Here is a 25,959-nt window from a genome sequence, read left to right as displayed (position 1 = left end):
GAGTCCAACAGTGTCAGTTTCCTTAAGAAGTTGTGGTAACAAATATGTGTATCACTCGTCAAATATAGCAGGAATAATGAAGAGCAGCTGATTTGAAAATACAAACTCGAGAGACGGCTGAGTGACCGCAGTTCAGAACCGCTGTAGGTTATATCCACCTATAGTTTAAATCTCCTACAATGTTGTCCATTTTAGACAGAGGCTTATTATATTTACAGCCCTTAATAACATTAATTTTCTGGGCTCAATATGTGTCTTGGCCGGCCGTTTTCCTTGTGATCGCTAAATTCCCCCTGTTTATAATAATCACCGGTCCTTCAGCAGGATACTGTAGTGATTCAAAGTGTGATTTTAGCTAACGAGTGCTTTTGTTTTGAAATCACTTCCGTGAGTTTTGCCCCGCCCCTCGCTCCAATGACCATTTGACCATTTAGTAAGGTAAAAAGCAAAAAGGCCTCTCAGACGCTCTTCCGTTTACGTGTTTAATAAAGAAAAACAATTGGACGGTAGATACACGGATTATTTACTTACCTTTTTAACACTAAGATTACTGGCAACTTAATGTTAAAGATATGTTAAAGATATTAAGATGCAGTTTGTTTTTATTGAAAATAATGATCTGAAACATCAACATCGAAAAAGCATTAGAAAATGTAAACGCTTTAACATAAATGTAGGGGAGAGTGGGGTAATTTTTGCCAAGGGGCAAGTAGTGCCACCCCTGTTATCTAGAAAACCATAGAAGAAGTTGGTCATGTGACCACATATTTTTGAAGAGGCATCCATTTCAATCATCCTGCAAAGAAGAGAGACACATGGCTTGAGAGGTAAGCACATTTAAGTTCAAAAAACATTTGTTTGCCCTCCAAAGTAAAATTTATATGATCAAGGTTTTTTGATTGCTGTGTTTGAACAATTGGGATGTATTTTTTTCAAAATGGTGGGCTTGGGGTGATTTGTGCCAAAGGGCCTGGGTTAAGTTGTGCCAGTGGCACAACTTACCCAAACTTATGATTATTTACTATATATTACTTTATTGTATTTTATTGTTATTGTACGTTGTATTCTTACATTTGATCACTAAAACTATGTGACATTCTTAATTTTAGACCAAAATCCATCATGCCACGCAAATACAAAAGGAAGACAGACAGGGTTTCAACTCCTCTTGAGGAGTTGGAAAGAGCAGTGAAAGAGGTGCAACAGGGGAAGACCATACGTCTTCTTCCCTTGCCAAAAGCCACATAAAGAAAAAAAAAATTGTAAGAAAGAAAGTGAAAACAAGAATCGTGACCGACACACCTGAGAAGATGGAGTTGGAGAAGGCTCACAAAGAAAAAGAAGATAAAAAGGCTGAACAGGAAAAGAAAAAGAATGAAAGAGAGAAGAAAAGGGCTCTGAAAGCTGCAAATCAAACCAAAACCAAGAAAAAAACAGCTGTGTACAGTAGCTCAGAAGAAAGCTCCACCACCAATGATGAGGCAGAAGATGGCCTGGAGAAGACACACAGCAGAGAAAAGGAACGGGCTGAAAAGAAGAAAAGGAGTGGAAATAAGAAGGGGGCTCTGAAAGGGTCAAAACCAACCAAGCCCAAAAAGAAAGTGCTCTCCAGTAACTCAGAAGAGAGTGACTTTCCGATTCCACTTAGCGATGCCACTCATTATGAGAGTTCAGATGTCCAGTGATGATGATGATGGTGACAAGGATCTGTCTGCTGGTGACTTTGTCATTGTGAAGTTGCAGGTAAAAAATCCAAATCCTATAACTATGTTGGATTGGTGGAGAATGTTGAAGGTTACAAGATCAGTGCAAAGCTTCTGAAGCAAAGTTGTAAGAGGTCTGTTGATGGAAACCCCATCTTCACATTTAGAGAGAATGATGAAGGAGTCATCCCTAGAGGTGATGTGCTCAAGAAACTACCCACACCACAAAAACTTGGTGGTACAGCCAGAAGGGAGTATAAGTCCACATTCCCCCGCAGCATTGACAAGTGGGATGTTCAGTAGTAGGCCGAATCTGTGAAGAGATTCAGATGCAGATGATTTGCAGATGATTAGGTGCTCATTTTGGAATTTTAATTTTGTTCTGAGTATGTGTTCATGTGGCGCTAGGCCTTGTTTAAGCAAATTGGCCACACCACAAAACTTGGTGGTACAGCCAGAAGGGAACAGAAGTTCATATTTCCCTGCAGCATTGGACAAGTAGGATGTTAGGTGTTCATAGGCCTTGTTATAGAAAAGTGGCCTTTGACGTTGTTACAACTTTAAATAAACATTAAATAAATAATTTTGTATTGAATTTGTCTTGCTTTTATATAGCATTATTGTTTGTGAGATTAAAATGATCTGTTTTACTTCAATTATCAATGGCACAATTTACCCCAGTGTATTGTCTCTAATGGCACAACTTACCCCGCACCGGGGGCAAGTTGTGCCACAAAACCACTTTTTTCTCTAAAGCTATATTTCTCAAACAGTTTATTTAAGATCCGAAGTGATTGTTCCCAGGGATGCACAACATCCTAAACTATATGTACATATTTTAGTTGGAGGCATTACTGTAATCCCCTTGCTTTAAAGGCACTTTAAGTAAAAATTGGCACTACTTACCCCACTCTCCCCTATGTGTCAACAACATTCTTTATGTCGGGAAACTTTCAATCCATACTTATTTTCTATATTTTCAAATTGGCCTGATGAAATCCCTGAAAAGTGATGGACCCATATAATAAAGCAAGCAGAGATTGAAATCGTCCGAGGAATGACAGAACGTCAGGAAGGGAGAGCTGCCTTATATTATGGGTTGTTGTGTTTATATAAGACAGATTTGAAACTGTAGGGACCTTCAGGACAATGCGGCACCTTGCTCTGTGTGAACACCTCTGCTCTGTAGATAAGGCTTATCTGTCTATGTGTTGTAATGCAGCTCTCTGCAAACACTGGAGATTTTTAATCCAGCACAGTAAGAGCAGCAGGCGAGAATGGGAGAAACTGAGGAGAGGAGCGAAAGAGGCACGGAGGAAAGTCCGGAAAGGTCAGTGGCTGTTCATGAAAAGTCAGTAAAAATACTTAAGAGGATACTTTCAAATATCTTCTTGAATGCTACATGTGATTTCATAGGAAGGTGTGTGATCAGTCGTTGTTGTGTTGCTGCAGGATGATGCCGTACCACCGAGCTCTGCCAGCAGAACCACAGAGCAAGCTTTACCTGGGCTGTCTGAACAAACCTCAGCTGATCCTGATCTCTGTGGCTGCTGGACTCGTCCCCCTGATCATAATCATTACTGTCGCAGCTGTGCTCCCCACAAAGTCAGGTACAAACAGCAGTTTGGCCAGGATTCATAAGAGCTGATACTGCCATTTAGTCAGAAAAACATGTCTAAGTCACAAAAGCCCAGACGTGTTGCTTATCAATGTGTACAAGCATTAGACACAATCATTCCTAATGTAGTCATGTAGTAGTGAGAGTAATAATGTGCTGTGTGTCTGACCCAGTCCTGGTTGTTTGTAAGAAGAGCCTCCAGAATATTCCTAATCATCTCACACTTCCTTCAGTACTGATCAGATCTTATTTACATACTTATAGTGAAGTAATCTGTTGTCGTGTTTACTTACAATCACTTATGAGACATGTAATTGTTTCCTTACTGTGGCAGCATAATGCATTCCATTGAGAATATACATATTATTGTTTTTCTGAAATAACAGCATATTTATTTAATAATTCTTATTGTAATTGTTTTATTAGGAAAGATGAAATATTGGCTGTGGTTTTACTGAATGTATATGCAGCAAAGTCCCAAGAGGACTTGTCATTTACTTTATAATGATTTGGTAACTTTCAATGACAAGCAGCTATAAAACAAGATAAAAACACAACATTAATATAGAAGCAAACAAACAGAATGATACATTTTGTGAGAGATAACAAATACTTAAAAGATTTAATTTGTGGATCATAGTCTAATAAAGTGTCTAATAATCTTGTCAATTCAGAAAAACATTGTTTTCTCAAGTGAATGCGAAGGTTTTTCTCACTAACTGTGTCTGTAAATGCTTATAGGAGACAACTGCTGGGAAATGCAACGGTCTATTGTAACAGTATTAGAATGAGACTGAATGATGACAGCAGAGAGGGGCCATACAGTATCTGTGTTTAAACTGTAAGACTTTATATTGTGTGGAGGATGACGTAGTGAGGACCCAATCAGCAGCTGTGTGCTCAGAATAACTTTATAATTCCATAAAGCTTTATTTGATTATGACGGTCAAAGTTCTTTTGATATACAGGCTGTGAACATTAATGACATCATGCACCAAACTTATATTTATAGCCTTATTTATATTAGATTTATATCCCAGGAATCAGATTCATTTATTCACATATAGAATTGTACAGCAAATGGACAGTGTAGACAAAAGTTAAAAAGTAACATTAAATGGAGAGGCAAGCTCACGTTAATACAGAAAATAAAATAAGTACACATCCACGGAACAAAAAGGTGTTTATAGCGCACAGTCATCTCTACAACAGCAGTGTAATCGAGTGGCAGCTAGTAATACCAACATATAACGTAGAGGTGGCAGCAAGTTATATCAAAACATAAATAAATTGAGGTGAGGGTCTGACAAAAGATGCTATTGGCTGGTAATCAGAAATGTAGTATCCACAGTCGTATAACTTGACCCCTGCTTGGAGCTCAAGGCCAGGACATCTTGACCTCTGATCTGCAGTTCGGAAGTCATTTTTAATTCAATTGGATGAAATTTGACTAAGGGACAAAAGTAAGAACTGAAGTACTCTCTGGATAGACAAAGTTCAATTACGTAAGACCCTCCCCCACTCACCTAAAACAACATTAAGCAAAAAGAAGGAATACATAATCCCCCTTTTCTCCTCTTTGTATAAATGATGTTAAGTTTAAGGGCCTGTGTTTGTCTTTATATCCAATCAGATTCCTCTACTGCTCTTCCCTCGTTTTCTACTGGTGGAGACATGCTGGACTTCCTGGTTCAGTCAGGTGATATCAGCTCTCCTGATGGCTTGATGGCTACCTGGTACCACAGAGCTAACAGCAAGGAGGAAATGAACAAAGCCCTCACAAGTAAACTCACACACTCAGTTTTTTCAGTGCATACAGTACCATACACTGGCCCATCCACACGGCTGGCGTGCGTTGAAGCTTCAACGCTTCTTCCCATTCACTTTGAATGGGGTGACGTCACGCTTTGCCGAACTGCATTGTGGTCGCGTCGCTTCGCTTTGCTCGCGTTGCTCGCTTCAAAAGTTGAGCAATGTTCAACTTTTGAAGCTTCGACTGAAGCGTCGGCCAATCAAATCATATGCCAGTACAAGCTCTAGCCAATCAAACCGCGTGCTTGTGTGTCCGGGGCGGGAGATTCATGTGATTGGTTGTTGGTTGATTTTCAGACACGCCCACCAGCATCAACGCACGCTGCCATGTGGACGCTGCGTTAGCCTACAGGATAAGATATGGATTACATTTGTAATCAATTAGTATTGACTAATTGTGCCAGGCAGCAAATTTGATTACCTTGTGACTGACAGGTGGTTACAAAGGTGATGTATGGTTTGGGTGTGAGTTGGACCGAACACATTGGCCAAAAGAAATCCTATAACCCATGGACTATTGTTTGACAACAATAAAGCTTTTTATTAGTTAAAAAATTGCTTGTCCATTATTGAAATGTTATCTCTTGTCTCTACACCATTTATGCATTTCAATTTGCTAATCCGACTACAAACAATCCAAAAGGAAGTCTTGTTTCTTATCATTGAAACCCCAAAATATTGGCCCTTGCCCCCTGAGGCTAAATCCACTTCAAACAGATAGCCAATGGAAGACTTTTACATACTGTAGCAACATAATGCTAAATTTAACACATGATTTGTCTACACTGTCCCCTCCTCTCGTCCTATCAGGTGATGCTATGATCCTGGAGGCTGACATCACTCTGGAGGGTTGTGGAACAGCCAATGAGAATCCAATCCCCATCATGGCCCACCCTCCTGACATCTATAGTGACAACACTCTGGACCAATGGATGGATGCAGTGCTGGCCTCTAGAAAAGGTACTCAGTAGAACACATGGGCCTTTACAGTATGTGTCCATCCCACAGGTGTTAGCGCTCTGTGTCCCTGCAGGCATGAAGTTGGATTTTAAGACTCTGAGATCAGTGGGTTTGTCATTGGACCTGCTCAGTCAAAAGTCAAAGAACAGTAGCAGAGGGATCAACCGGCCCGTATGGGTGAATGCAGACATCCTCCTGGGTCCCAACGCACCAGCCTTCCTGCCTGCAGTCAATGGAACCAGGTGAACAAGCTGATTTGATGTTGTCTGTCCGTCAGTCTTTGCTGTTCAGAGCTTGTATTGTACATGTATTTCGCACATTATTGCTACATTTGATATACTAATTGACAAAGATATCTTTAGATTTAGATTTTCATAAGCGATCTGGGGAGATGTGGAACATGCCACAGCAAATAATAGGATGATTATAGAATTTTAAGAAAAAGGTATAAGTGACATACAGTACAACATTAACTACAACATTTTTATAATACTGGGGTAGACAACCTATTTTTGGCATCATTGGGCAAATTGTGACAAACAGAATATTGTTATTCAAGTGATCTGAGAGTGAATCAGAGCTCTGCACCTCCTGTTGGCTCGGTTTCAGGCTTTATCCTCTAATTTCAACAATCTTTGTAGATCCATCTTTTTCAGATATGTTTTTATGGATTTTCTCAATGTTGGTATTTGATCATGCTTATAGCACTGCGATGGTCTAAGACGTACAGTATAGGCTACATTCTGTACTTTGTAATAATGGTGATATTGTCAGGATTTAGCAAGAAGTTGGACCCGGGTGCAGTTAAGAAAAAAGCTGATAATAATAAAAAAACAACGCCAAACCGACTAGAAGATTCAACTTATTGTCAGGAACTATGTAACAAAATGGTTTCTCTGCATTTGACCCATCCTAGTGTTAGGAGCAGTGGGCTGCCATTATGTACAGCGCCCGGGGAGCAGTGTAGGGAACGGTGCCTTGCTCGGGGACACCTCGGTAGCACTTGGTCTTTCCGGGACTTGAACTGGTGACCTTTCAGTTGCCAAGCCAAGTCCCTATGGACTTCGCCACCACCGCCATAGGGGAGACAACACTAAATACACACAAGACTAATCACAAGACAAGACACAGCTGGGGAGGGGTGAGACACAGGGGCAGCAGGTGGAAACAGTGAGACAATCAAACAGGAGGGAAAACACAGGAAGTAAGACAGGAGAAAATACATACAATAAAAAAGGAAACTATAAACACAAAAACTAATATCTTGACAGATATATATATATATATATAACGTTTTTGATTGATCGAATATGCTAAAGGTTATTTATTAAAAGGTTATTAAATAAAGTGCCTGTCGTTTTTCTCCTCTCCTTCCATCATTCTTTTCCAGTTTTCTGCAGTTGGTTCAGGAAAAGTTTCCTAATGTGACGTTGTCTCCTGGATGGAAGGTATTATATGTTCTCAGCCTACATTCAAAACCATGGTGTAATACTTGTTTATGACTTCATAGGCTTTTGAGAGGAGCCATTGATGGCAGTCAGCTGGTCAGGTGGACCGTGGATTGGTCAGTTGGTCAGTGGGTCCAGATAATAAGTAGAGCTATGATTTAAGAAGCACTGTGGTCATGTGAGGCTGTACTGCATCGACGCTTCAAACAAATCAATATGACTCCACAATTCCATCAATTGATAAATATATGCAGTCCTACATGGGAGGCTGCATTTTTTTTTTCAACGTTAAGTAGGCTACTGGTGCCCCTGGCATGCAGCTGATGCTTTTTATTTCTGAAGCCCCTGCCCCTCAGACTGCCAAAGTCCTTTTTTAAATTATTACATTGCATTTAGATTACACTTTTATCCAAAGCGACTTACAGTAAGTACATTCTACCAGGAAGATACAACCTTGAAGAAAACAGAATCATATAAGGAGTCGAAAGAGATGAGTTTTCAGTCTGCGCTGGAAGATGTGCAAGCTATCTGCTGTCCTGATTTCAATGGGGAGCTCATTCCACCATTTTGGAGCCAGGATAGCAAACCCACGTGTTTTTGCTTTTACTCATAGTAAGAAGCTTATCAAATAAATGTTTTAAGAAATGTATGTATGGTGTGATGTAGTTAAGTCTATCCGTTCAGGCCACCCCCGGGCCAAGAGTTACATTGTTTCGCCCACCTGTGTAAAGAAGCAAAGGATAGCAAGGCTGCCACTCTGTTTGTCAGAAAGCAATATAACAGCTGTTACATCCTCATGGGAGGGCAAGCTCTACTTTAGACCCACAGTTGGGTTTTAGTCAGAATGATTGTGATTCGCTAACATTGCATTGTCTCCGACAGGTGGAACCGCCACTTTTTGTTGAGACCTACACCGAGACCATGGTGAAGGACATGTACGATATGATCAAAGATGTTCCCCAGAAGGTAAGCTTTAAAAGGCCTGCACACATCACGTCAGTGGGAGAAAATTACCCCTATATTATTGAGTACCCAACACTAGTGTGGAGAGGACATTTGCATTAGACCCATGAGATTCATTTACACAGCAAAAGAAAAAGCAGTGTCTGCCGGTTACCCGTTATAGTACATGCCTTACAGACCTTCTCTACAATGCATTTCCGGTAATCAGGTATAGGTTATTGTTATTATGTGATTCAACATTACACTGGTACAGAGCTATGCTGTAAGCTCAAAGAAAGATACCCACATGCCAAGAATTATCTTCAGGGGTTTGTGCTGCATTTATGTTGGAATATTTGACAACAAATCGTTCCAGATCCTAATTAATGGCTGACACGGTGCATTCCCTTGGCCTGTATTTATCACTGAAATACTGGAAACAAGCTGCAGTATCTGTCTCAGCTCGAGTTACCTCATTGGTCATGTGCGCATTTGTGTGTGTTGGAGGAAGGGCTCTGTAAGGAAGTGTCAGATTTTTTCCGGTTGTGTATTTTCAAATTCTAGCGCACTCGAGCTGGTTTCTCCAAAATTACCCACCCCACCTTTAAGGAAATGTTCTTTTTTTAAAAGCAGTACCGTGGGATCTGTATCCATAATCATAGCTCTACTGTGTGTGCAGTCGCAGCAAAGGAATAATTATTTGCCCATATCATAAAAACAATTAAAAGAGTTTTTAAATTTAATTAAAAACAAAGTGAAACAAAACGTATTCTAGATATGTTCTATCAATGTTTTGTTTTTTTGATGCATATAGTTTTTATTCTTAAAAGAATGAGATCCTGGGCCAGTCTCTGGATGACTGGACCAATGATGTGAACGTGCTTTTTTATACTGAGACAGTCCTATCCCCTGCTGTTCCATCTTCAAACTGTCATCCCAATGTTTTGACAAAGTGTTCTATTTTGAGAGTTTCTCCTTCTATGTTGGCTACATTTTCTACTGACTTCAGTGTTTTTCTAATGAGAGCTGAAGGCCCTCCAGCCACTCCTACCCCTATTTTGTTTTTTTCTAATATTCGCAAGAACATTCTCTAGCTACTCCTACCTCTTTTTTTTAATATATATATATCTTTTTTTATTGAGTCAGGCACAATGAGTTACATTTATACAGTCTATATTTTTCCCTTTCCCCCCCCTCCCGGTCCTACATAGTAAAGTAAATAAATACATATATAGGTATAAATAAAGTAATGTAAAAGATAATTTAAAAAAAATTAATAGATAAGGAAATAAAGTATAATAACAATAATACATGTACCCACATAGGCGGCGCGTGAGGCTCAGGTTTGGGAAGGCTAAATAACTTTTTTTTACCTGACGCTGCCCGCCTCCGGCGTCTATAGAAAATCGATCAACTCAGTGAAAGCACCGCCTGCTGACCAATCAGAGCTCAGTATGCGGAGTTTAAATCTATCACGTTATATTACAGGATAAAGGAAATATAGGCCCAATCCCAAACCACTCCCTCAACCCTACCCCTCCGTGACGGAGTGAACTCCGTCTGGAGCCACACTCGCAGCTCAACGAGGCTCCCTCCCGTCAGATGGAGAGAGTAAATACAGCAACAAGCTTTGGGACAAACTCCCCTCTCTCCGGCAGAAACAGGAAATGCCGTAACTGTATGTAACAACGGTTTCAAATCAGCATCTCTTAGACAAAAAGTTTAAATTCATAACTCAAATACAACTCCAAACATCTTTCATTGTGTTTCAAAGCTCTTTTAGTTTTAAACCTGATGTTTATAAGCTTCTTAGTTTTTGCAACGGTCTGTAAATATACACAACTTTATAATAAAATGCACACATTTATCTTTTTCCAGACTAAACAAAAGTATGATCCTAAGTTAAAAACATATGAGGTTATCCTCAGGTTGTTAACATCGCAATTTATCAGTGGATGTTTGATGGAACTACTTGTTAACAGCTGGTTTCCTGACGGACACGCACTGCGTGACTCCGGTCAGGTAGAGACCAGTCTCAAGTCAGCACCGCCGCAGACTCGCTGTTTGAGGGCTTGATAGCCCACTCCTACTCCACACCGCTCCACACTCGTTGCTTTGGAACAGCCCTCAACAGGGGCGGACTGGGACACAAATTCAGCCCGGGACGTTCAGACGCACCGGCCCACGCACCGGGCCGCCGCCCACGCATGCGGGCCACCCTTGTAGCCTACAGATAAATTATACATCTACTATGCTCATATAGCCTACTACTGTATACTGTTATGGCTAGATTCCCCAGAGTCAAGCCATAACATAAAAGAGATGGACCCAATGAACTGTACTGGACCCTGCAGCTTTCTCACTTTCCTCAGGGTCAACTGCATAAGAAGAACATCAGCAATCAATTAAATTACCAATATTATATCAATATCATGCACAATAATGTCAATCACTAAAATGAATGCAATAGTGAATTGGCCACACATCTCTGTGTCCTTATTATTGAATATTAATATGATTGAATATAATTATTTAAAATTATAATATTATATCATTTAACTTGGAATATCATGAGCATATGACTCTATCCTAATGCATCTAACTTTATGCACAATATAATAGTCTTGCCAGCCCTGCAGCCCGTTCTAAGTTCTGATTGGCTCTCTAGGTTGGCATTCTAGCTTCTGACTGGCTGTCCAGGTTGTCAATCACAGCCGTGGGCATATTACACTAGTTGTAACATTGCTAAACTTTTTTCATGACGGTTTTCTCAGTCAACTAATGCTATTGCTAACATTAACATAAATTAACACAGCCCTGCAAACTGCACCTACTGTCATTATATGCCGGGTCTGTGGTTAATCATCTTCTTTTTCATTCTCTTCCTTATTACTGCGACTGGGAGCGGGAGCCCTTCTACTAAACAGCTCTGTGATTTTCGAAAATGTTCCAGAATCTTCGTGTAGCAATTTTTGTTTTTTCATTCTGGCTTTTTCAGCCCCATCCTTTCTTTTTTTACTGATTGACAAGTTTGACAACCTATCAATAGCCCCGTTTACATGGAATGTTTTTCTGATCGTATCCGATCACTAAATATAGCGATCCACGTTCACTCGTATGGGCCAAGCATTAAGCTGATTACAATTTCACCTGTACCAAAGTGGGCCGATCGGAGTGGGGCAGTGGGCCGCGTCGAGTGGTCCGACCGGCCCACTTCGGTACTGGGCTACCGGCCCATCGGGATTCGTCCCGAACGTCCCGATGGCCAGTCCGCCCCTGGCCCTCAATATGGCGGACCCTCCACGTGAACGCGCAAACGGAGGGGTAGGGTGTAGGGGGCGGTTTGGGTATGGGCCATAGTTTAAACTGCCGTAGCCTATGCAGAGAAGACGCCGACGTGTCGCGCTTATCATTCATATCACATCATCAATCAGATCATCGATCGTATAATATCACAATATTTCCTTATCTGAGTCAGCTTCTCGAGCCATATCTGGCGTGCAACACTTACATTGTCACATATACTGTATGCAGAAGTATTATTTTAAGCAACACATTAAGTTGACTCAAATGTAATTAAAGTCAGATCCACTCGTGTCTTAGACGGGGCAGTGATATCATAAAACTGTTGTACGCATTCAAACACTCTGTGTGGTTTATTTATTTTTTAACCAGTTGTTCTGTATTCACCTTGCAGCAACTATGTGGCTTGTATCTTGGATTATATGTTTAAGTCATGGATGTTTAAAGTTCATATTTGTCTAATATTAGTTTACTTTTCATTAATGAAGTATGACGCTGCGCTGTCAGGACACTTGTCCCTGTTTGTGATTGGTCATATGTAGCTAACCCCGCCCCTTTCACGTGAACGTGCTCTCAGCTGGAGAGAGAAACCCTGGCTTGATTTACCGAGTTTATAACCAGCGTCGTAGGACCGCTTAGAGAGATTTCGTTTGTTAGGGTTAGTTAAAGATCCCATGTCATGGCCATTTCCACTGATCATAATTCCATTGTTGAGGTGAACTAGAATAGATATATATTGTGCAATTTTCCAAAATCACTTTGGTTTCTCATACAGCATCTCTGTAAACTATTCACTGAATTTCACTCTCTGCCTTTAACGGCTCGTTGTAGCTCCAATAGCTCCAGCCCCCACCCTCCCTGTGAGCACAGTGTGCTCTGATTGGTTGGGACGTTGTGAATCGCGCTGAGCTCCGTGGAGGTGTGGTTTCCTTGTTTAGCGATACACAGCGAAACACAGCCAAACTCACAACTTCTGTGTTAGAGTTTTACTCGCTACAGGGTGTACTTTGATTGTTTTGACTCGTCAGACCGTTTACATGCATAAAAACCTTCATAACACAGAAGGGGACGGGTAATAACCGGAAAAGCATGACATGGGACCTTTAAGATAACTCAAACATATCCAGGGTCTGTTAAACTGGCTTCGTAGTACAGGGTTGGCACAGGTGGCTGCATAGCAGCGCTAATGTCAAAGACACAAACATTATACATTATATTTTTTATTTTACCAGGATGCAGTGACACAAATATTTGGGAAGGCTTAGCCTTCCCTAGCCTACAGTACCCGCCGCCCCTGTGTACCCATATACTCACATATGTATACCCACATATACACATACACATACACATATACATACAAATACATACACACATATCATCATCATCCGCGGTCACTCGTAGTCGAGTATGACTGTCCTCCTTCTTGGTCCTTGTGGGTCTTCAGGTGGGCATAGAGGCCGATTCTGGACCTGATTATTCTTGTGCAATGTGGACATTGGAATGTAGTGGTGGAGGGTTTGGGTTGGACCTGTTTGGTGGTTGCTCTCTCCTTCCTGAGTCTGCGCTTGTCTTGTACAGCATGGCAAAGATCATCATTATATAGTGCAGCACCCTCACAGACAAGGTTTCTCCAGGTCGCCCTGTCTGTTGCCATGTCTTCCCAAGCTTTTAGGTCTATGTGGCACTTCTTTAGGTTTGTTTTTATGTTATCTTTGTACCTCTTCTTTTGGCCTCCAGGGGCCCGTTTCCCTTTAACAAGCTGGGAATAAAAGACTTGTTTTGGGAGGCGAGAGTCAGGCATGCGGATAACACGGCCAGTCCATCTGAGCTGGTTTTGGGCAATGGTGGCAGTGATGGTGGGAATGTCAGCCTCCTCCAGGACGCTGGTGTTAGTGCGCCGATCCTCCCAGCCAATCCTGAGGATTTTTTGGAGGGATCTCTGATGGTATGCCTCAAGTGCCTTTAAGTGCCTGCTGTATGTGGTCCAGGCTTCTGATCCATACAGAAGAGTGGGGAGCACCACAGCTTTATAGACCAACATTTTGGTCTTTGCTTGGAGGTCACGGTTCTCAAAGACTCTCTTTCTTAGCCTTGAGAAAGCCCCACTGGCACAGCTGAGGCGATGGTGTATTTCATCATAAATAACAGCTTTTGATGATAGGAGGCTGCCAAGGTATGGGAAGTAGTCCACATTTTCCAGCCTGATGTTGTTAATGGAGATGTTTGGGGGTAGGACAGGCGTACTACTGTTTGGTGGTGGTTGGTGGAGGATTTGGGTTTTTTTTATGTTGGTGGCTAGACCAAGCTGTTTGTATGCTTTCGCAAAGGCTGATAGGATACCCTGTAGGTCTTCTTCCGAGAGGGCTACAAGGGCGTTGTCGTCCGCATACTGCAGCTCCATGATCAATATGGTGGTGGTTTGACCTTTAGCCCTGAAACGGTTGATGTTGGGGAGTTGGCCGTCAGTTCTGTACATGATGTTGACTCCCTGGGGCAGATGCTTGCTTGTGAGATGTAGGATAGCAGCAACAAAAATGGAGAATAGCGTTGGAGCGATGACACATCCCTGTTTGACTCCTGTGTCCACCCGAAAGGGTTCAGTTTTGTCTCCACTGCCACTGAGTACCATGGCTGACATATTTTCATGCAGCAGTCTCAGTACCCGGACGTATTTTTCTGGGCAACCAATCTTTGCCAGTACCAGCCAGAGGGCCTGACGGTTCACTGAGTTGAAGGCTTTGGTGAGGTCTATGAAGGCCATGTATAATGGTTGATTTTGTTCCCGGCGTATTTCTTGCAGTTGGCGAGTAGTGAAAATCATGTCTGTAGTGCCTCTGTTTGGGCGAAATCCACTCTGAGACTCAGGAAGGATGCTCTCTGACAGGGGGGTGAGTCTGTTGGCCAACACCCGAGTTAGGGCTTTCCCTATGGTGGACAATAGAGAAATGCCACGGTAATTTCCGCAGTCTGCCCTGTCTCCCTTCTTAAATATGGAGACAATTAAGGCATCCCTAAGCTGAGCAGGGTTTTCTTCATCTTCCCAGATTTTGAGAAGCAGGGCATGGATGCACTTAAGAAGATCGGGTCCGCCTTTCGTCAGGACTTCTGCTGGGATGCCGTCGGGCCCAGCAGCCTTGTTGTTTTTCATATTCTTAATGGCATCCAGCACCTCACCCAGGCTGAGTGGTTCTCCCATGCTTTCAACTATGGGCTGTTGAGGGAGTTGTCAAGAGCCTCCATCTCAGAAATGGTGTCCCTGTTTAAGAGGTCCTTATAGTGCTCTTTCCACCTGTTTGCTATTGCATCCTTGTCCTTCAGAAGCAAGAGCCCATCTTTAGAGCGAAGAGGGGTTAGGCGGCAATAGCTGTGACCATATACCACTCTTGTGGCATCAAATAATCCTCTTGTATCACCAGAGTCGGCAAGCTGTTGGATCTCCAGAGCCTCCTTTGTCCACAACTGGTTCTTCAGTTTCCTAACTTGCGTTTGGACGGCTGCCTTCGCTTTGGCATGGGCTGCTCTTTTCACCTTGCAGTGGATGTTATTTTGCCAGGTGATGAAAGTTTGCCGCTTGATGTCAATGAGTTGCTGAATCTCGGTGTCACTCTCATCATACCAGTCTTGTTGTCTCTGCTTTTTTTGACCAAGAATTATTTTTGCAAGAGTTCATGATGGCAGTAGAAAGTGTGCCCCAGTGTTTTTCATTATCCTCCGGATACTGTTTGGGCAAGGCTGCGCTAAGAGCATCCTGCAGCTGTTGTTGGTAGGTGGTGTCACCCAACAGGTTGATGTTAAGCTTTGGCCGGCTCTGTCTTTTCTGCATTCTTCTTTTCCGCATTAAGCGTATAGACATGATAAAGTGAATACGTTGGTGGTCAGTCCAGCAGTCGTCTGCACTGGTCATTGCTCTGGTGTTAAGGACATCACGGCGCTCTTTGGAGTGGACAATGACGTAATCAATGAGATGCCATAGTTTGGAGCGAGGATGCATCCATGATGTTTTGAACTTGGTTTTTTGACATAAAGGTGTGTTCGTGATGACCAGGTTGTGCTCTAAAGGAAGTATATCCGCCTTTTTCCTCCTTCAGCTGCCCTTCATCAGCCAGTCGGGTCTCGGAGAGCGCTGCAATGTCGATCTGGAACTTCCCTAGCTCTCTGGAGATGATGGCAGTTTGCCTTTCAGGTCGATCGCTGGCTTGGTTGTCCATGAGGTTCTGCACATTCCAGGCTCCAATACGTAAATGTTTTTTTTTTCTTTTTTGTTTCTGACCGCGTAATGGTGATCCCTCTGGATGCGGTATTCCAGACAGGATTTTGTGAGGCAGGCTATGTTTAGGGTACCTTTTCTAACCCCCTCCCCTACTGGGGTGAGCAGAGTGGACCCTGAATAGGGGCAGCTCAGTCATGGGTGCAGCTGCCGAGAAGCTCTTTCTGCCTCAGTCCAAGAGCTTAGCGACTGAATCAAATACCCATCGCCTGTGTGCCAGGTTGTGACTAGGAACTACCAGACTTCACTGTCCTGCCCCCGTTACCACTTCCTGAACGCCACAGGACTTTGTCTTCCAGGATGTAATATGGGTAGGTTCCCTTTGGGAGGACGCCTGCGTGTGATGTGTTTTAACATGGGGAGACTGATGCGCCAGCAGCCACCACACGGTCCTTGGCGGAGAGGGGCCTGAATCCGATGGCATGGAATCCATGACGAATGGAGACCACCCTCTGTTGCAGCCTTCATCTGCCTTCAGTGCCGTTGTGACTTAGAGTATCATCCTTCGCCACTTCCGCCGTTGAGGTCTTTGGATCGCACTTTGTCTGGGACCTCCCCCTCGACCTTACCGTCATGGGTGACCCTACCAGGAGCTAAAAAGCTCCCGACGGCATCGCTCTTAGATTCATTGGAACACACAAGGTTCTCCACCACGACAAGGTGGCGATACATGGAGAACAACATATATACACATACACATACATACATACACGTACATATATACATGTATATAAAAAAGCAACAAAAAAACATACATTCATAGTTCCCCCCTTTCTTCTTAACTTAGTGTCTTAAGTTCAGCTATGTAGGCTAACACAGAGCCCCAGACAGATTCAAATATGTCTGATGAGCCCCTCAGGTTATATTTAATCTTCTCCAAGTTCAGATACAACATTAGATCCTTAAGCCATAGAGATGCTTTAGGTGCTATCGAGGATTTCCATTCAAGTAGTATTCTTCTACGTGCTAATAGAGATGCAAAGGCTATACTGTCCTTAGTTTTCCTCCTCATCATTCGGTGGTCAGGTAGTTCTCCAAAAATGGCAATTTCTGCACATGGTGTCAATACCACTTCCAAGGCCTCAACAAGGTGTTTGAAAATGCTTGCCCAGTATCCTTGTAGGCGAGGACAAGACCAAAACATATGAGTCATGTTTGCTGGTGACGTGTGAAATCTGTTACAGGTGTCCGTGACATTTGGGTATATTTTTGGAGAGTTTGGAGTTGGTGTAATAGATACGGTGGACAACTTTTAGTTGTATAAGGTTGAGCCTGGAACAGGACGTACTATTGTTCACTCTCGCTAATGCGCCATCCCAGACCTCATCATCTATTGCTTGGACTAGTTCCTCTTCCCAATCTTGTTTGATTTTACCAAGAGATGTTTCTGTGAGACGGGAGACGGAAATGTAAATTCTTGAAACCAGACCTTTTTCGGTTGTTAGTGTCCAGAATTGAGTCAATTATTGAATCTGGAGGGATATTGGGGAAGGAAGGGTTATTTAGTTTAACCCAGTTATGGACCTGGAAGTAGCGAAATAGATGAGAGTCTGGGAGGCTAAATTTGTCAGATAATTGGCTAAAGCTACAGAAAACATTGTTGATGTAAAGGTCCCTTAAGGTCCTTACACACCAAACTGACACCAAAGAACACCAAAGAACACGTCCCGACGGAACGTCGCCTCACGTCGCCTCACGTCGCCTCACGTCGCCTCACGTCGCCTCACGTCGCCTCACGTCTTGGCCATGTTTCGCACTGGAACACACCGCAAAGACTTCAGCCAACGGCCAAGTTACACTTAGAAACTGCGTATGCGTGAGTGGCAATAACTCTCCTTAGCAGCAGGCGGCGGTAGTGTGTATTTGTCATTCGAAAGAGGCAACAACCGGAAAACAGACTGCGTGATACACCGAGAGAAGAAGAACAACAGCGTTTGCGTTCCATTTTCACTTTACAGCGAGAAGCTCATGGGGCTTTCCCGAACCTGTGTCGAGAGCTGGAGTTAAATGAAATCTCAGATTTGCCTTCTTAATAGTTTGCTTGGGTCCCTCACTTCCGTTTCGCTTCTCATGCACTGATTCGCTAAGCTAAACAGCCAATCAGAGTGATTTATTTGGCCAACGGCCTTTAGCCGACAGCCTCCCGGTTCAACGTTCAATGTCGAATCAGCGGAAGGTGTCGGCATGACCAAAAAAACACAACGGTGCAGGACACACCAAGACAAACCAATCTGGGTAGGGTGACACAACGCTCATCGACGGCCCGACATCTACTGTATTGACATCTATCGACGGCCGAAATCGGCTTGGTGTGTAAGGGACTGTGAGCTCCTTACACACCAAGCCGATCGTGTACTGCATCGTCGTGTCTTTTCAGCCGTACCGACACCTTCCGCCGCCGATTCGAAACTATTAAGAAGGCAAATCTGAGATTTCATTTAACTCCAGCTCTTGACACAGGTTCGGGAAAGCCCCATGAGCTTCTCGCTGTAGAGTGAAAATGGAACGCACACGCTATTTGTTGTTTGTTTGTATCACGAAGTCTTTGCGGTGTGTTCCAGTGCGAAACATGGCCAAGATGTTGGGACGTGTTTTTTGGTGTTCTTTGGTGTGTAAAGGCCCTGACACACCAGGCCGGAATCTGCCGTTTTCGTTAGTCGGACGACGAAGCGTGCCCTGTCGCCCAAACTCAATTTGGTGTGTCGCACACCGTCGGCCGTGACACGCCTTATTTGGCCTTTCATGGCCGACTCAACATGTTGAATCGGCCGTGCGTCGGCCACAGGCAGTCGGACAAAGAAATCACTCTGATTGGCTGTTCAGCTAGCGAATCAGTGCATGAGAAGCGAAATGGTTGCTTGAGAATGTCTTCCACAAGCAACACTCCAATGGCTGATAGCTCCAGTACCGCACGAAACATGTTTTCGATGGACGAGAGAGAAAATGGAACGCACACGCTATTTTTTGTTTTTTTATATCACGCAGTCTGTTCTTCTTCTCTGTCTTCCGGTTGTTGCCTCTTTTGAATGATGAATACACACTACCGCCGCCTGCTGGTAAGAAGAGTTATTGCCACTCACGTGTGCAGTTCGTATGGGCTCGGCTGAAGTCTTTGCAGTGTGTTCCAGTGCGACACATAGCCAAGACACAGGAGAACACGGCGACGCAACAGTCGGCGTCGGCATCGGCGGGTTCTCTGGTGACTGCTTGGTGTGTCAGGGCCTTAAGAGGCTTTACTCTGATAAGGCCTAATCTCTGCCACATAGAGAAGGTCCCATCAGTGTAAGGGGGGAGAAAGAGATGGTTGTTGCGATGGGACTATGAATAGAGGATCCATGAAGTCCATGAGCACTTCTAAATTGGGACCATATTCTTAGGGTGGAAACAACTATCGGGTTATTCGAATATTGAGTCGGCCGGCTGGGTAATGTAGATGTAAGCAAAGCCAAAAGTGAGGTATTAGGACAGGATTTGGCTTCAAGCTCACACCAACTCAATGTTGGTTCCTTAATCCTATCAATGTTTTCTAACAGCTCTATTATGTGGTAGCTAATAATTCCATGTGAGTTTTAAAATGTACAGTAAAATAATGTGTGTCTTCAGGTGACCTTCCCTGTCCATGCTCTGTTGGGTCGCAGCGGCTGGCAGCACATCAGCTGGCTCCTCAGCCAGTCGTCACGGTAACAGAGACACCATCCATCTGTATTATGGCAATGAGGGGAAAACAATCATTTATTAATAAGAATGACTCACTGCTCAGTCTGTCAGATCAGGCATCGACGTGATAAACACATCATAATCCCACAGAATCATTCACAGGTTGCATTTGCACTATGTACCTGTTTATAACACGGGTCAGTTCATAACATATTTTAAAGGTTGTGCTGACCACACAGAAAAGATCATCAGCAACCATAAAACTTGAAATATCAGTAATGTGACTGTGATTTTGTTCATATTTTCTTGTTCAGTTACAATGGTAACCCACTTGATGACACACAGTGTGTTCTGGTGTTTCCAGGTTCAGTCTGACGCTGTGGCAGGGCTCCACCCACCCAAACATCAGTGACCTGCTGTTCATCCGGGAGAACAGCCACCCTGCCAGAGTCTACTACGACATCTATGAACCAACTCTGTCTGCATTCAGACAGGCAGCAAGTAAGAAGGAGCTGTGAGACATCAACAAGTGGTCGTGTTACTAGGAACAGGAGCCTAGGGACCAAGAATGAAACATTTTGTGTGTGTGTGTGTGTGTGTGTGTGTGTGTGTGTGTGTGTGTGTGTGTGTGTGTGTGTGTGTGTGTGTGTGTGTGTGTGTGTGTGTGTGTGTGTGTGTGTGTGTGTGTGTGTGTGTGTGTGTGTGTGTGTGTGTGTGTGTGTGTGTGTGTGTGTGTGTGTGTGTGTGTGTGTGTGTGTGTGTGTGTGTGTGTGTGTGTGTGTGTGTGTGTGTGTGTGTGTGTGTGTGTGTGTGTGTGTGTGTGTGTGTGTGTGTGTGTGTGTGTGTGTGTGTCTCTAACTCTAACTCTAACTCTAACTCTAACTCTAACTCTAACTCTAACTCTAACTCTAACTCTAACTCTAACTGAAATGTCTGCTCAAACTACTGAACCTATAGCACTGGAATATATAACCATGAAAGCTACCTATTCAAAAGTATTTGGTATTAATTACTCTTTATTAATTTCCTGGAGGTCTTTTTCAGTTTTGGCCAGTATACAGTTTATCTTTTTATTCACATTTAAAAAAGATAGATTGCTATTACATGTCATTGCTCATAAAGTTCAATCATACATTATTTCCGCTTTGTGTGTCAGAAGTGAAAAACTATTTTCTTTAGAAATAACTTTCAGTTCACTTATTGAGATACGACATGTGGTTCCAGGCCAGCAGGGACTTCTTAGGAGATTCTATCCAGGAGGAGACCTGATGGACTTCCTGTATCCAAATCAAAATTCTGACTTCCTGTCCACGGCCCCACGGCGCAGCAGCCTGGACGTCCGCTGGGTCAGAGTCACTGACCGGACCTCCCTGCTGGAAACACTTTCAGGTCGATACAAACATGGTGTTTCCACATTAACACATTCACTTTCATCCTTTTCTGTTTTCACTGGTTGATGCACTGACAGTCAGCTATCTGGCTTTCAACAAAGCATTTTCTCTGCCATCAGTAATTCTGAAAAAACTATAGTTGGTGGTGTGGTTCACTGAACAGCTCAGGTGGTGTTCACATTTAACCACTGGATCCGTAAGCCATTTAACATTTTATTCAAGTCTAGATGATGGACGGTGAATTGTAGATGGGAAAATGTGGATGATTTGTTTCTATACAAAATAATCTAAGCAATGCACACAGGTCTTATATAACACCAACACAATAATGATTCTCCATAACACTGTCAAATTTACTTACATCATTAATGCATCCACATTACATTACATGTTACTTGTTAGACGCTTTTATCCAAAGCGACTTAAATACTCAATACTGTGCGCAATCCCCACAGGAGCAATTTGGGGTGAAGTGTCTTGCCCAGGGACACAACAACATGCTGACTGCAGTGGGGAATTGAACCTGTTCCCCTGATCCCAACACCAACGCACTAGTCCACTGCGCTACACGCCTATTAAACTGAACCCCCCTTCACAATATGGGATAAATCAATAGGAATCTATCGTCGCAAATAAGAGACAATCACATCAATTGTACAAGTGTAAAGTCCATGTGCAGACTCGCCGTGGTTTCCTTTGTTGGGCCTGCAGTCTCTGAAAGAAGGGGCACAGGCTGAAGAAAACCTTTTATAAGCTTCATAGGGGAGTGGTCTATCTTGATGGACAGTCTGGTAATGCAGGTAAACAGGACACTTGTGAGGACTGCTCAATAAAAAACTTCCCACTAAAGAAATCCCAATACCATCTTATGAAATCTTCTGAAGTGGTTTTAAACTCCAGAACCAATCAATACATTTTCCAAGTTTGACTTTGGAGGAAATTAGATTAGTTGAGCTATGATGTGGAAGAATGAGAGGCAGAATTGTATTTATCCCTTAAAGGATGGGGTAGGTAATTCACTTCAGAAACACTTGTTGTCATATTCCATGGAATGCTCTTAACATCCCGATAGCAATGAATACATTAAATGCTTTGACAATAAATATATACAAATATTTCATCTTTGGAAGTCGTGGCGCTGTAAAAAGCTAGACCGGGCAGATAACTGGATGGCACTGGATGGCCTACCTGCCTGTCAGCCTTCCATCTGTGCACAAACTTATCTCGTGCCCTCATTGGTCATGTGCACGTTCGTGTGTGTTTCTGTACTTTCAAATTCTAGCGCACTCGAGCTGGTTTCTCCATTCTTACCTACCCTAACTTTAATCAGTTATTGTCATATTTTTCTCTTGAGCGGCTGTAACAACATAATATCCCCAGTGAGGGGTCAAAACAGTTTTAATCAGACCCATCTTATCTTATCTAATAATCTGATCATGGTAAATAACGTGTGAGAAGTAGGGATTTCAAATATCAGATTCCTTTAAATAAATAAAACACAATTTGTTGTATTAAATCTTTATGGTATAATTGTGTCATGTGATTTACACTAGAGGTTAATTAGCCTAGTTGTATAGTTTGAACTTACTTATAACGTATTTTCAGTGTGTGGATGGAAATGTTAACATGTGGACACAGATGGTGTTTTGAATCATAGAATTACTGAATCTCTAACCCTGTTCATATTTACTGTCCTGTTTATACCATGTGTGTGTTTCAGGTGGTGATGGGGGTATGTTGGTGGTTCAGGTGGTCTCTGACAGTAATCGACCCGGAGTCCCTCTGGTGGAAGGTTCTGAAAAGAGCTCGGAAGCCCTGACACTGGAGGTATATTTATATATTTAAAGAAATCCCAAAGGGTCCTTAAAAGTAACTTAGTTGTGCGTAAATGAGTCCTAAGCTCCAGTAATTAGTTTAACATTTGACCACTTCAAGTTCCCTCATTTGAAAGTGGTTAACAGAAGTTGATATTTTTACATTTTGTTGTATCGGTATATACCATCTGGTGATGCCTGAAGCTTTTATGTGTCATAAAAACAGTGTTTGCTAACAAGTGGCTTAATGAGACTGCTCAAAGTTGGCCGCCTTTAGTACATTTGATTTTTAGAGAACACCACTTTGTGCTACTTTCTACACTATAAATTGCAGATAAAGAAAAACATGATTCTTTTGGAAATGTCTAATTGCTTTTATCCACCTTGTGTTTCTGAATCTCCCGAGGCAAGGAGTGGGCCATAAAAGTAGTGGAATAATGATGATTTTTTAAATCTAATTTGTGTGCTTGTGTGTTTGCAGGACCTCCTGGAGCTGCTGGGCCAGAAAGCTGAGGCACCCTGGGGTGTTTACCTGCGAATCCACTCTCAGCAGCTTCTGGAAGCTTCTCTAACACGGCTGCACTCGGCCTACAGCCAGGAGAAGCTGTACAGGCCTGTGTGGGTCAGCAGGGAGGGTCCACTCAGCCCAGATCACAACCAGGTATTCGGCTTCTTGACTTCAGTTGGTATTGATTTATTACCATAGAGTTTTTTTCATGTCATGCTTATATATTTTTTGTTTACATTTTTTTTATTCTCTATTGTTTAGAAAAAAGCACTTTGAGCTGCTTTTTGCGAAACTGAAATTGAAACACTATAAAAACATCGAACATATATAAAGATCATAAGAAAAGGCGTATGTGTCAGGGGAAGGAAGGGTCCTTAATGTATCATACTGTAGTTAAAGCAACTACTACATATTTGGCGTCCCTGTGGAATAAAGTGGTAATGTTATCCTTGAATTAAGACTGCATTTCCCATGAGCACCACTTTCTAGTATAGTGTCATTAAGATCTTGATCTGCCTAACTTTTTTTATTTTTTAAAGTCCCATATTATAATATATTTGAGCAATGGAGGCATGTGGCGCGGTGGATAGAGCCTTGGTCTGGGGATCAGATGCTCACAGGTTCAAACTCCACTGCAGTCAGCATGTCATTGTGTCCCTGAGACACTTCACCCCAAATTGCTCCTGTGGTGATTGCCCACAGTATTGAGTATGTAAGGCGCTTTGGATAAAAGCGTCTAACAAGTAACAAGCAACATGTAATATATTATAGGGCCATATCTATACAGAACATGTCTCTGAAGTGTTTTCTCAAAATACCAAACAGATCACACATTGTAGCATGCCTCATACCCCTCTATTTCAGCCCTGTTACTAAAGTGCTGATTCTGGGTCTGGCCCTTTAAAGAGCAACTTGCAGGTTTTTTCTACATTAATGCTTAAACTTGCTTGAAAATTACAATTAAAAAAGTGAATGCAGGATTTGATATGTTTTACGAGACATAAGGGCAGGAATTCAGAGGGAAAGGAGCAATTTTGAGCTCTGCTCTTAAAAAAGGCTTTTTTTAAGGTCATACGTCAAACGCGTCATATTACATCACAAAGGGGACACATCTCCGCTCTCTGACCGCGGGCTATAGTTAGTAGTTGCGTTGAGCAGTTGTGTTGAGCGGTTGTGTTTTAGTGAGCTGGTATCTTTCGGTAGTTTTACATTGTATTTCACCATTTGTAATCATGGTGCAGTATTGTGTTTGTGCAGGTTGCACAAATACCAGCCTGTCAGGACATCGAGTCCACTATTTCCCTAACAGGAAAAGAAAGCTAGCTAGCTTTCGGTCCTGGGTTCGTTTTGTGCAGACAAAGAGACGGGACTTCAATGCTGCGTCTGTGATGAAATGTATATTGATATTCTAATGTGAATATGTGTAGCTCATCAACAGTCCTGCCAGTAACGTTACTATATTATCAATGCTACTTTAGTTATAAGCTGTGTCCCAATTCAGAGGCTGGGTCCTCCTGAGGACCAAGCCTCGCAGCCCGTGGAGGACCCAGCTTGGGTCTTCCGCGGACTGCGAAATGAGACGGTCTACGGAGCATGTCCTTGTACGTCACCGGCAGTTACCCCTACATTTTGCCGCCCCCGTCACCTAGCAACCAGCTGCAGTCACAAGTGCCGGTAATAATTTCTGACACTAGGCAAAATATTTTCAAACTGTTTTCAAACTGTTTTCAAAACTGTTTTCAAAACTGTTCAATATGGAGTCAGATCTAGCTGTACTTATTTTGGTGTTATATAATATGTTTAAATTATTTTCCCGAGGTCGCAACAGGCCCCCGTGAAGAGGGCTTCATTCTCCCCGCGCATCTGGATAAATTGCGCAGTCTGCTCCTTGCTCCCTATCTAAACAAAATTGTTGCAGTAAGATTTGTATAACAAAAGCAGTTAAATAAATAAATTAGCTTTATAATGAATCCCAACAATATGAAAACCAAACAGGGTTTAGAAATATTTCCACTTCATATTATTTTACATGTAATATAAAGAAGATATCTCCAATTGCCCGTATATTTAAATACACAAATTAAATAGGTTTACTTTTCTTTCATGTCGTTTACTATTTGGGTGAGTACATTTAAAAACGAATCCAGCTGAAACCGTTGTAGCCGTTGATGGGACGTTACAAGCCATATATATTTTTTAAAACTCACCGTCACCCGTTGCATCCTGGGATATGGTAGACCGCGGAGTGTACATTGGATGTATCCTTTAAATCTGGGGAAAGAAGGCTGCATTTGCGGGCCGCATTCGGAGGAGTCTTGTCTTTTTTTTAAATTGGGACAGCCTTCGTTTGGCGGAAGTGACGTATGCGGTCTCCGAATGCCTCCTCAGGATGATGCGGCCGCTGAATTGGGACACAGCTATAGCCTGATATATGATAGCTAACTTTACAATGTTGTGATGTGACGTTAGCTAACATTCTGTAGCTAACGCCGATCACTCACCAAGATAGCTGCCCCTTCCCTGCTCTCTCTCTCCC

At 42.7% G+C, this 25,959-nt stretch overlaps 1 protein-coding gene across 2 annotated transcripts in view; it reads left to right on the top strand.

Moving 5' to 3' along the window:
* The first annotated feature begins 464 nt into the window (after positions 1-464).
* Positions 465-25,959, top strand: part of fam151a (family with sequence similarity 151 member A) — a 59,054-nt gene continuing 33,559 nt past the window's right edge. The window contains exons 1-13 of one of the 2 annotated variants that reach the window (XM_079649389.1): positions 465-827; positions 1,110-3,033; positions 3,156-3,313; positions 4,955-5,104; positions 5,944-6,093; positions 6,167-6,335; positions 7,484-7,541; positions 8,424-8,507; positions 19,657-19,733; positions 20,075-20,211; positions 20,935-21,099; positions 22,822-22,928; positions 23,397-23,576. In XM_079649389.1, coding sequence (XP_079505515.1) covers positions 2,981-3,033; positions 3,156-3,313; positions 4,955-5,104; positions 5,944-6,093; positions 6,167-6,335; positions 7,484-7,541; positions 8,424-8,507; positions 19,657-19,733; positions 20,075-20,211; positions 20,935-21,099; positions 22,822-22,928; positions 23,397-23,576 — 1,488 coding nt within the window. In that variant the 5' untranslated portion in view covers positions 465-827; positions 1,110-2,980. Of the gene's footprint in view, positions 3,034-3,155; positions 3,314-4,954; positions 5,105-5,943; positions 6,094-6,166; positions 6,336-7,483; positions 7,542-8,423; positions 8,508-19,656; positions 19,734-20,074; positions 20,212-20,934; positions 21,100-22,821; positions 22,929-23,396; positions 23,577-25,959 lie in introns of both variants that reach the window. The other variant, XM_079649390.1, reaches the window with a different exon arrangement.

Source organism: Notothenia rossii (assembly GCF_949606895.1).
Source record: "Notothenia rossii genome assembly, chromosome: 9".
In the NCBI taxonomy this organism is placed as follows: Eukaryota; Metazoa; Chordata; class Actinopteri; order Perciformes; family Nototheniidae; genus Notothenia; species Notothenia rossii.
Note: the sequence above shows the minus strand (reverse complement) of the source record. Positions and strands in the feature narration are given on the sequence as shown.